Source organism: Myotis brandtii, unplaced genomic scaffold (genome assembly GCF_000412655.1).
Source record: "Myotis brandtii unplaced genomic scaffold, ASM41265v1 scaffold186, whole genome shotgun sequence".
Taxonomy (NCBI): domain Eukaryota; kingdom Metazoa; phylum Chordata; class Mammalia; order Chiroptera; family Vespertilionidae; genus Myotis; species Myotis brandtii.
In genome coordinates this window covers 2,432,095-2,444,625 of record NW_005356905.1, presented here as the reverse complement: position 1 = coordinate 2,444,625, position 12,531 = coordinate 2,432,095, and the positions used below count along the sequence as shown (strand labels likewise).

At 33.1% G+C, this 12,531-nt stretch overlaps 1 protein-coding gene across 2 annotated transcripts in view; it reads right to left on the bottom strand.

The window, feature by feature from the left end:
- The window catches only part of SMC4 (structural maintenance of chromosomes 4), a 41,274-nt gene that overhangs the window by 15,863 nt on the left and 12,880 nt on the right, over nucleotides 1-12,531 (bottom strand). Inside the window, exons 1-8 of one of the 2 annotated variants that reach the window (XM_014537963.1) lie at nucleotides 10,584-10,775; nucleotides 10,211-10,338; nucleotides 9,617-9,757; nucleotides 8,726-8,876; nucleotides 7,251-7,415; nucleotides 4,608-4,841; nucleotides 2,454-2,639; nucleotides 783-944 (exon numbers count right to left, since the gene is read on the bottom strand). In XM_014537963.1, the coding sequence (XP_014393449.1) occupies nucleotides 783-944; nucleotides 2,454-2,639; nucleotides 4,608-4,841; nucleotides 7,251-7,415; nucleotides 8,726-8,876; nucleotides 9,617-9,757; nucleotides 10,211-10,338; nucleotides 10,584-10,727 (1,311 nt within the window). In that variant the 5' untranslated portion in view covers nucleotides 10,728-10,775. Of the gene's footprint in view, nucleotides 1-782; nucleotides 945-2,453; nucleotides 2,640-4,607; nucleotides 4,842-7,250; nucleotides 7,416-8,725; nucleotides 8,877-9,616; nucleotides 9,758-10,210; nucleotides 10,339-10,583; nucleotides 10,776-12,531 lie in introns of those variants that run through there. The other variant, XM_014537964.1, reaches the window with a different exon arrangement.

Genomic DNA, 12,531 nt, shown 5'->3' with positions numbered 1-12,531 from the left:
TCAATGATTCTCCCTCATCATTGATGTTTCTATCTCTCTCCCATCATCTCTGAAACCAATACAAATATATTTGAAAACAAAAAAACATGGAAACAACACAAACAGCCAATTACTGATGAACAGGTAAACAAAATGTGGCATATATCCATTCGATGGAATACCATTCAGCAATAAAAAGAAATGAAGTACTAGTGCATACTAGAACATAGATGAACTTGGAAAATCTACCCAGTTAAAGCCAGACACAAAAGGCTTCATATTATATGATTCTGTTTATATGACATATCCAGTACAGTTCAATCTATAGAGACAAAAAATAGATTAGAGGTTCCTTGGGGAGTGGGGACAATATGAGCAGTGACTACTAATGTGCATAAGGCTTCTTTTGGGGGTGATGAAAATAATTGGGAATTACAGTTAATCAGCGTTGTGAATATACTAAAACTCACTGAACTGTATATGTTAAAATGGTGAATTTTATGGTATGTGAACTATATTTCAATAAAGGTTTTGTTTTTTTAAAGTAATTATTGATGATGGAAGTAAGAAATGTAAACTACCAGTAACTCTAACAATGGAATGTATAATCCTTTGGGGGGGGGGGGCATCATTACAAGATTTTTTTTTTTTCATAACCATGTAACCACAGAGCCTAAAATAATCCTCAACACCTATCAGGTGTTCATTGACTAACCATGAAGAAAAAGCTAGAATTCAAAAATTTAAAAACAACAATACTTGGCACTTAATTAAATTATTTGTAGCTTTTTATGAGCACTTACCTTATCCAGACCTATAAAGGTCGCAACTCCAATATTTTGTCTTTTAAGGAAGTTGACACATTCTTGGGCTGTATCAATAGAGTCAACAACAATGTAGTCTAATGCCCGACAACAGGATGAAATAGCAACATCATATTTTTCATCAATTGCTCCTAAGTCCCCCTAATATAATAGGGGTGGGGGGAGAGAAATCAATGTATAATAAGCAAGGAATTAGGCACAGGATCATATAACTATTCATATTGATTTTGCAAACTACTCTTAATTGAAAAACTATACTTACACATGAACTTAAAAAGTACAAGAAGGGCACACAATGAAAAATATGTCTTCCTGTCATTCAACTAATTTTTAATCTACCATTTAAAAGGTCATGAATATGCAGATTTTAAACTTTTAATGAAAGCATAAAATGAAAGAATTGATTTCACTGCATAAAAATTAAAAACTGAGAATTTGAAACCTAAAAGTACTATGAGCAAAATAACTTAAAACTCTTAATTATTCAAAGCCATCTAAGATGATGAACATCCTAATGAAACACATTTGCCTACTTATCAATCTATAATAAATTAGCTACCAAGCAACATTCACTGATTAGCTTTATTTTTCCCTGACGCAAATGAATAGGATCAAATTGTGTATCTTTGAAGAAAATAAGGTGGAAATCACTTAACATTTAGATAGGAAGCTACTATACTGGGTAATTTTCACTTGTGCTTGTGAATCACTCTCTTCCGCTTCCTTCTCTGGAATGCTGACTCAGGGATTGCACCAACTGGCTCCTTTGGCTCTCTAGCTTTAGCTAATGCGAGGCACCAGCTAGAGAAATGGGCAGGGTAGGAGATGAATCAGGTTGAAATATATATTTTCTCCTGACCACCCTCTAGTCATGGCCACAGCTTCCTTCCCTCTTCAGTCTCAGGAGTGGGAATGGTCTCCACTATTGCTAGCCTTGGGTTTCTAAATACCCCTTGTTGATGTTCCTAAACTCTAGGCACATCCTTTGGTATAATGGTATAAAACTCAGAATACAATTATCAAATGCTTAAAGAAAAAGTATAGAGTAGTTTTGTTAAAGTTTACCATTACGAAAGTTTTTTTCCCCTTAAAATTATAATTATCCAAACCAAACCCCGCCCCCTAAACCCCTATTTTAAATATGAGAGAATCCATACTACCAAGAATTTTACCATCCCTGAGTATAAGTACAAAATGTTTAAAATTGAACATCCTTTAAAATAAACAAAATGTGCCCCAGCCATTTTGGCTCAGCGAATAGAGCATTGGCCTGTGGACTGAAGGGTCCTGGGTTCGATTCTAATCAAGGCCATGTACCTCGGTTGAGGGCTCAATCCCCAGTAGGGGGTGTACAGGAGGCAGCCGATCAATGATGTTCCTCTCTCATCGATGTCTCCCTCCCTCCCTCTTGCTCTAAAAATCAATAAAGCAGTTACATTTAAATTAGTGTGACTTCAAATGGCAGCTGGCTGCCACTGTGACACTTGTTCATCATGAAGATTTATTTCATAAAATAAATAAACAAATAAAAATGTTATTTTAATACAGTGACACTCAATATACACTTCTTTAAGTCAAGGCAAGACAATTATTTACAATGTTTTTCTTGAGAGAAAAATGTGTAGTTGTTTCCAAATAAATCTACTTTACCAATCTTCCATATATTCCTGGAATCCTGCCAGATTTTTTTTCTTGAATTATTGCATCAAGGACTTTCCCTCTACTTTGATTCATTGCTAAGGAACTCTTTGCCTCTTCAACTTTTTGGAAAAGATCACGAACCAAACTTTTGCATTTTATTTCTTCTTGTGTAAGTTTTTGAAGTTCGTTTTCTTTCTAAAAGTGAAAAGTAAAACAAAACAAAATGAATCCCATCATTCTATGCCTAAATCACAGCATAGAATTAACTGTAATGCCTCAAAAAAAGAAAGAAAAGACCAACAATAAACACTTAAACCAGAACTAAGGGACCATACTGCAAATGCTGGTTTGATTTTGAAAAAATGTGGATGGATTTTCTATTTTAAAAAGGGCATAAATTGCCGAAACCCGTTTGGCTCAGTGGATAGAGCGTCGGCTTGCAGACTGGAGGGTCCCAGGTTCGATTCTGGTCAAGGGCATGTACCTGGGTTGCGGGCACATCCCCAGTGGGAGATGTGCAGGAGGCAGCTGATCAATGTTTCTCTCTCATCAATGTTTCTAACTCTTTATCTCTCTCCCTTCCTCTCTGTAAAAAATCAATAAAATATATTTTATAAAAAAGGGCATAAATTATTTGGATAATAAAGAAGATACATGCAGTATGGTTCTAGGAGCAATATACTGACTGACAGAGCAAGTAGTGCTGGGGCTGTGGAAATCCCAGTTTGAAGCCACACAGTTATGCATAACGTGTCCTAACTCTTAAATTCTGTACTAATAAGAAAGCAGACTTTGTACAAGACCGTAAATATGGGTGACCCCGGCAGGACTATGGTTATACTGTGTTATGCTTTCTAAATAATAATGAACATTTATTAAATAAAGAAAAAAAAACATTAAAAAAGCAGAGCTCTAAAATGAAGGGGCACATGATGAGTGAATTATACTGCTATACAAAAATGTCAGACTGCCAAAAGAAGAGGAACCACCCACATGCACACAAAAATTCAAATTCCCAGTTGCTAAATCTCCAATTTAGAGCAGCCATTTTTTCTAACTGACATTCTCATTTCCTGGCTTTAAATTATCACCTCTATTACCATTCACACTAGTATAAAGTAAAAGCTCAAGTTATAGTTACAACTTATCCAAAAATAAACTGAATTACTAGGGAGGAGATAAGAAGTGGTCACTGGATATAATTTAAGTTTACATTTAAATTCTACATGGTCAAGAAATTCCCAGATGACCAAGTAGTGTACATTTACTAAAATGGGGGAAAAAATAAAAACAATTTTCAAAATTATAGTTTCTCTTCAGATAGCACTTTCTATTGCCATCTTGCCTAATGAGGCTTTTGGAAGATTCAAGTTACGAAGTTCCTTAGATAATTCACTCAAGAATAAGAGGAGCACCAATGGGCTAAACTAGGTATCTTGATTACTTTAAAACAGTTTCTAGTCCCAACAATGAAACCACATCCATAAATTTTAAAAAATTACATTAATATAGTTGATTTGCATATTCATTCACAAAGATATTTACGGTTTTCTGTTTATTCTTGCAAAAGTTGTCTAGACATAGATTTAGGGAAACACAAACTTCCTTTTGTTTAAATTCCATGGGAAATAATGGTGGTGGTAGCATTGTTATTTGCTGTTCGATGTCCCTGGGTAGAATACAGCAAGTTTCTTGATAGTCTCAGTTCTTATCAGTTGGAATACTATACTACTAGCCCCGTTCTTTTGGGCAATATTAACACTAAATGAAAAAAAAAAATCTATACAAATGCTTCTTGACTTAGGATGGGGTTACATACCAATAACCTGACTGGAAGTTGAAAATACCATTAACTAAAAAAATGCATTTAATACACCTAACCTACTGAACATCATAGCCTACTTAAATGTGCTCAGAACATTTATATTAGCCTACAGTTTGGCAAAATCATCTAACACAAAGTCTACTTTATTATCAAGTGTTAAATATCTCATGTAACTTATGTTTATCACTTTCACACCATCATAAAGTTAAAAAATCCTAAGTTGGGGACCATCTGTAACCAGTCACCTCAAATGTTGAAATTAAAAAATAAGGAAAACATACATACAAAACTTGGGTTGATAAACGATGTTCAGATGAAATACAGAAGCCAAGATTTACCTCCTTTAATTCGCGTTCAGTTTGAGGGAGTTCTGCTTCTATATCTCTGATTGCAGCTTTCCTTTCTTTGAGAGTCTCCGAAGCTGCAATTAGAGCTTCCTTGGCTTTACTTAATTGAGACACTGCAGTATTATGCCGACTGAGATAGATATCAAGCTCTGACTGGGCTACATCCATCTTTGAACGGGCTTCGTTTACCAATTTGCTGAAACCCATAAGTTCTTTCTCTTGACTCTGTTAAAATATGATAAGACATCATTAAATCTGTAATATTGTGTTTTCAAACTTAAACTGAAATAGAAACCATGTATTTTGAATTCAACTTAAGAGATTCTACAAGCATAATATATACAATTAAATAATTCTTACAAGAGGAATGGACTGTTTTGCTGTATATAATCTTTCCCAACTGATTTCACAAGAGCTTAATGAAGTATATATTAGTATGCTCATTTTAGAAGTCCTATATCCTATATAACAAAAGGTTAATATGCAAATATACAGAATGGCAGAATGACGGGTTACTATGACACGCATTGACCACCAGGGGGCAGACGCTCCCACAGAAGCCAGGCTCATGGCTGGTGAGTGCCCCTCGGGGGATGTCCGCCTAACGGCTTATGGGAGCAAGGGTGCAGGCTGGGCTGAGGGGACACCCCCCCGCCCCAGTACACGAATGTCGTGCACCGGGTCTCTAGTTAAAACATAAAAGTAGTGGTTAAGAGAACAAAAATTTGGGTCTAAACTCTGGATCCCATGGCCTTTATACATCACTTTACCTGAAATGGTAAGGTCTAAGGACTATTCAGCAGAAAGTTCCCTCAAGTATATTTGTGTTAAACATCTTTAAAAGTTTTAGAGGTAAGGTCAGGGTAATCCTCAACACGTCATTATTTGATGTGTAGAAATTTTGGGCTACTATGATGGGCTGTGTAAAAAGAACCTATGTATTAGAATAATGGTTTAAGAAAGGCCCTTACAAAAGGCCCCTTCATTTCATACAAAAAGGAATAGGCCCAGAAACATGAGGTTCCATCCAACGTCATCAGATAGTTTAAATGTTTGATGGTGAAACTCACGAACACTAACACACCCCTCTCTCACTATATTCTAGACACTGTTTTGAATGCCTTTGGTATTTGTTAATTCCATGACAGAACAATTCTATGAGGTAAATACCATCATTATGTTCATTTTGAGGAAACTGAGATCAGAGTTTAAATAATTTGTTCAAAAGCACTCCCCCATAAATGGCAGAGCCTCTTTTTTTTAGCTAATACTTTATGCTGAGGAATGAAGACACCTGAATGTGAGTCCTGGCTTTTTCACTAACAAAGGGTACAAAGGCACATGGGAATACTCAGTATACATTAGATGAACAAATGTGAAAACTACATTCATAATGTACTCCATTATGAAAGCCACTATATTATCCATTGCCACTTTACCATATGGGCATCCCACTTATAAAGTTTTGTAGTATAACATTAGAATATGTCCATATTTCAAAATAGAATCTATTACATCTGTAATGAAAAAAACAAACCAAAAACAAACCAATACTTTATTGAGGAATAATTAAAAGACAAAGGGTGTACATAAGTCTGTAATTTATGTACATCAAGTCAATTTAATTCAATTATCATTACCTTTCAAAATAGAATCTATTACATCTGTAATGAAAAAAAACCAAAAACAAACCAACACTTTATTGAGGAATAATTAAAAGACAAAGGATGTACGTAAGTCTGTAATTTATGTACATAAAGTCAATTTAATTCAATTATCATTACCTATTAAATCAGTGCTTCTCAACCTTCTGGCCCTTTAAATACAGTTCCTCATGTTGTGACCCCCAACCATACAACTATTTTCGTTGCTACTGTTAAGAATCGTAATGTAAATATCTGATATGCAGGATGGTCTTGGGCAACCCCTGTGAAAGGGTCATTCAACCACCAAAGGGGTCGCGACCCACAGGTTGAGAACCGCTGTATTAAAACGTGGTGAAATACAAAGACAGCTAAACTTTGTGCTTATAATATTCGTTACATTAATCAAATGCTAAAGTAATGTAATAGCTATCTAACATTTAATTTCAAGGCACTTATGAGTATACATACATTTTATTTTTACAAAGATTCATAAGATAGGTATTATTTTTTGCTACTTTGAGAAATATGACTTGGAGACATAATCTATACAAGATCAGAGATGACTTGAACCAAAAACTAATATAAGGGCTGTAGTTTTAAACTATTACATAAGAGCTATAGAAGCAAAGAAATGGGATATCGACCTGTGTGCTTAGTGTGTCTGGGTTTTTATAGTTGGTTACCAATGAAGTTACCAAGAAAATAAGATGAAAAAGAAAATTTGATGATGAAATCAGTAGGCTCAACAAAGAATGGCATATATAACAAAATATTGGACATGTTACATTTTCTGTGACCACTATAAATTCTAACTCAGATAATTAAAAAAAAAAAAAAGGCAGAAAAAACAAAGATTTTTTAGGAATGTTAGGTTAGATATTAAAGGTCCAAACTTTTTCTTCTAACAGGTCAGTTTTAAATATTACTACAAAAACAATCAAGTTAAAAAAAGCCACTAAAATAAACACCAAGTGATGATGAATCTTACTTCCTTTTCTTTCTGAAGCCCTTGTGTTTCCTGTTTAAGGCTATCCATCACTTCCTTTAATTTTTCTTCTTCTTTCTCTTTTTCCTTCTCAAGGGTATTCTTTCTAGTTGTTGTCTCAGTTATGATATTCTCACTCTTGGCAGGTATACTTTCAAATTCTTCTACCTAAGATTATAAAACAAATTAAAGGTATGTGTCTAAGGCATCTAATAATTCTTCTACCTAAGATTATAAAACAAATTAAAGGTATAGGAGCATGTGTCTAAGGCATCTAATTCTATTGTATTTAGATTTGAATTAGTTGATTTCAACAAGTACTTTTTTCTCTCTGTGATAGAAAAGGGTATCTGTAAAGGATATCTGCAAGTATTTTCTTAACCATTTACTGAAATTTCTATAGTCTCAGTCTAATGGTAAAGCTAATTCTATGAATCCCTGATTCCTTATGAATAAAATTCTCCCTGCCTGGGTCAATTTCAGGCGATAATTATCCTTTCACCTATTAAAACGCTTGGACTACATGAGATCTCTTAAAACTATCCACCATAGTATATTAAAACTTACCACAAATTACCTTTACTAGTATACCCCGTAGCTTCCCTCAAATCCTAAGATCTTTCACAACTTTACCCTTCCAGAGTTACCATGTAGGACTACTATTTCATTCCATTACTACCAATAACCACTTACCCACATTTGATGCCTAAAGGCCAACTATATAACAGTTACATTTGGCTATTTGTCCAATTTAGGGGTTACTCCCAAATCCATATGGTATTTTGTTTATTCTGATGATCTAGTACTAGCAAAGTTCAACATTTCCTTAAATGATGTTCCTCAAACATTGATTCATGTAAGATTTGTCATTATACCAAGCAGAAAGTATTTTGTGAACAAATACATTTAGAAAATGCTTATAAGGTAAAACAAAGCCAATATTATAATTACTGTGTAATTACATGGTAAAAAGCTTTTTTGGGGGAAAGGTGCTTAGGTGTCATATCTATTAGTATCTGACAGAGCAATGAGCATAGTTAGAAAAGGTCCCAAATTAATTATTAGAGTCTGGCCCCTAGCAAGGTAGGCATTCTGATTCAAAGTTTTTTGTTGTTTTTTTTTTTAAAAAACAACCACTTTGTTGTAAATTACCAGCTTCCCCTTCCCTCCTTTATAAGGAGGAACTCAATTTAATTTTTGTAAAAGGTAGGTAATACTTTTAAGTCTATAATACATAACCAAAGAATAATGTTTCTCCAACAATGTATATCAGAAACATGCTCTAAAACTCAAATTCAATGAATGTTTTGGGGAAAGCATCAGTTTCGGAGATGAATCTTAAACACAATATTCAGAATCCCCACGCATTCTCTTAGATAATAAGGGGCAAGCACATCCATAAAAAATCATAAAATCTAGATCTGATATGCAGACATTAAATTTTAAGAAATTTTTAGAAAATTTTCCCTAAAACCCACCTTTTCTTTATCTTTTTGAAGTTGTTTCTCCAGTTTTTTGGCCTTACTTGAAGCATGTTTTAATTTTTCTCTAACTTGAACATCTTCCAAATCTAGTTGTGTAAATTTTTCTTTGTTCTCCTCAATATATTTTGTAATTTTATTCAGTTTCCTAGCAAAGCAAGAAAATAATCAATCGTTATTTTTGGATATTCAGGTATTTAAAGGCATATTATACCCTGCCTGGGACATTTCCTCTATAAACGTATCCAAGCTTTTAAAAGGTAGGGTCCTAAAATAGCCTATTTTCAAGTTGATCCTACCTTCCCCCCCATATTTGAGGAAGCCAGTAAGTGATTATGAGAGTTATTTTGCCCTTCTATGCTGGATGGGAAATACTACATTCCCCATGGACTACGATGTCTAGGCATAAAATTTTTTTATCATGAAACTTAAAGAATAAAAAAGAAAAATCATAGGTAAGAGATATTAATTTCATTAAATGTTAGCACAGAAAAGTCATGAACAAAACATTTAAACAAATCTTATTTAAAATAACCCCAATTCTACCTCAATTACATCTGTGAACTCTTTATTCTTAAAACAATCGGTCAGATTAATAAGTACTTATTTTTGCTGTGAGGTTTTGTTTATGGAATTCTGCCACAAGGGGGTAGCATCCTCCATTATTTTAAGACTTTAGCATTGAGCACTCAAATCTGTAATGATGACTGTACTGGATGCAGGGCAATTAAATGTTTCGTTTTTGTCTGCAAAAGGAGACCATTTTATATGCTGGCAAATGTATTACACTCATGTGCTGCCAACAAGTTTATATATAGACACATACACATACAGGTAATAAAATTAACTGAATTTAAATACTTCTAGTACTTTCCAAAAAATTATTACTTCTCTACATCTTTTACAGCTTTATTCTTAGCTTTCATTTCATTTGATAGCATACTGCTCTTCTCATTAATTTCTTTGGTATCTTCATTAATTTTTTCCTTTTGAGTTTCCATTTCAGCAACTCGTTTCTGCAGATCATGACTAGAGGGAGAAAAAGAAATTGGAGATCCCAAAATGTCATTTTTAAAATTATGTAATGATTTTAGTAAAACTAGCCATTTCTAAAATATTCTTAACTACAGCCAATTTACAAAAACCTGGGGCTATTGGAGGATGTGTGTATGGAAAAAAGGGGGAAGGGGAATAGCAACCTAGGTGACTAGAATTAGGAACAAAATAGGTTCCATTTATAAACAAAATTATGTCTGTCACAGGAATTAAAAAGTATATATAAAACTATTAAGTATAGTAACAAATACTTGTGAGCCCACTTCCCAACTTAAAGTAGGATTCTTTAAAAGTCAACTTTAATACTATGGTAAACAACCGCAATTTAATGAATATCACATAAAATAATTTTTATACTTCACATCTCTCTAACATAGGAAAAGAAAACGGGATTTGACTTACTGTCAGATACATTAAGGTACTTACATGTAATATTGACAAACATGATTCTTTTTTCTAAATATTTCATTTTCCAAGGTAAGAAATTCAATTGCTATGTTTTTCTCTCCTTCTAAGGCATCTTTTTCCTTTTCCACCATCTTAACTCTGTTTAACTACAAAAATTAATAGTGTATAGATTGTTAAAAAAACACTTCAAATGTACAACCTGAATTTAAAATATGCCAAAATGAGATAAAACATATAAACTGCATTAAAATGTTAATAAAAAATATAACATTCAATCTAAAATAGCAAACATTTTTCAATTAAAATCTATAGTAACTTAAATATTTGATTCCTAAAATTTGTTAATAAATGAAACATTCTGATTTACAACAAAAATCTACAAGAGATTCACCTTCTCTCCTCTGTGTTCATTCAATATTTCAACTCTTCGGCACAAGACTTTAATAGGTTCATTTAGACGTCCACAACCAATTATATCTTCTAAATATTCAAGCATACCCTCATCATGTTCAGTCTGGCCTTTTGGTTTCATCATAGCGATTTGTTCAACTTCACCCTTTAAAAAAAGCCGTATTTTACACTCATTGTGTATGTTTAGCTACATCAACTTTAAATTAGGAACAATTAACAAATCCATTAATAACTAACAATTAAACTTAGTAAATCAGTAGTTTGGAGATTTAATAAGATACAAATAAAAAATGTTCCCTTGTCCGGCCAGTGTGGCTCAATGGTTGAGTGTCAACCTATGAACCAGGAGGTCACAGTTTGATTCCCAGGTCAGGGTACATGCCTGGGTTGTGGGCTAGATTCCCAGTGGGGGATGTTTCTCTCTCTCTCCCTCTTCCTCTATGAAATTTAAAAAAAAAAAAACAACTTCTCTCCACTGATATTCTCGGTAATTTAAATTTCACATAATCATCATTGATGTTTCTCTCTCTCTCCCTCTATGAAATTTAAAAAAAAACAAAAAACTTCTCTCCACTGATATTCTTGGTAATTTAAATTTCACATAGGTGGTTAAGAAATGTGTATTTATACTCCCTTGTATGAACTCTTGTAGTATACACCCACATATACACAGAGGCAAAGGAAGATCCCCTGTTTACAATGTTCATTCAATACAAATAAAACTATTAACTTTTCCACTAAGCAAGGTTATTCATATAATCTACAATTTGATTATTGTGGAAACATTATCAACTACTAATATAATTAGAGCTCCTGCTTTAAAACCAAGAATTTTTAAAAAGACCCTTCATTGGTTATCCTGTCTCAAGGTGGTTAATATTATTAAACTTTCTATATAAATCTGGTATTATAAGTTGCTCAAGTGCTGGGCTTCATAAGGATGTCTCAAAGTTCTCACTTTCTAAAAGCAACACTATTAACTGGAAAAGGAAATGACCTATTTTTCTCATGGTAATAATAGAAGAAATCCAACTGACTGAAAACTAAAGGTCCTGATGCATGACACTGAAAAACTTTTGTTTGCAATCAATTCTAAATTTTGAATTGTAATTAAAATCTTAGAAGAACATTACGTATTAGTATTTATGTAGTTTAATTACAAAGAGAAAAGAAGAAAGAAATCCACAACCAGTAACCTTTAAGGCTGACTGCCAGGCAGTCATTTGGTTTGGTAGTAGAGAAAATTTTGTCTAAACATGCTCAGACAAAATGCTGCTACTTTACTTCACAGAAGTAGCCTGCTTGTACTCTACATCCTATTTATAACAGATGGGACAGGCTAGTAGAAAAAACAACAATACTCCTTTATTTCAGAAAAATAGCAAAGACAAAAGAAAAAAATTTACACATTTAAAAAGAACATATTACTCTTTCTCAATTTAAATATTTATTTATGAATGAACCCTAAAAATTTGGGGTAAAACTTGCTCATGAAAAAGCGTCATTATTTACCAAAAGCCTCAACATAATTATGAAAAGTTAAAAAAATTAAAGATTAAACATCTCATTTTAAAATCTACTCATTGACAGGAATAATCTTTAGCATTTATACATCATCATCACATTTTCTACTTTGACAACAAAGGAGCACATGATTATCAAATACAAAGTGAAATGTTATCTAAAGAGCCTGTTTATATTTTCTGTAATCTTCAGTATGTATGCATTAGTGTTTAAACTAAAATATGTAGGCATTTATTTACATTAAGTATTTATTTTATTCTGCTTTCAGTGACTAGTTCTTTCCAAATATTTGCAGCAATAGTTTAAGTTTTAGACAAGATTTAAGTCTGGAAAAATATCCAAAGCTTTGCATTACAATAGGGTGAATCCCAGCCATTGTAGAAGCCGTGTTATTCAAAATTTTT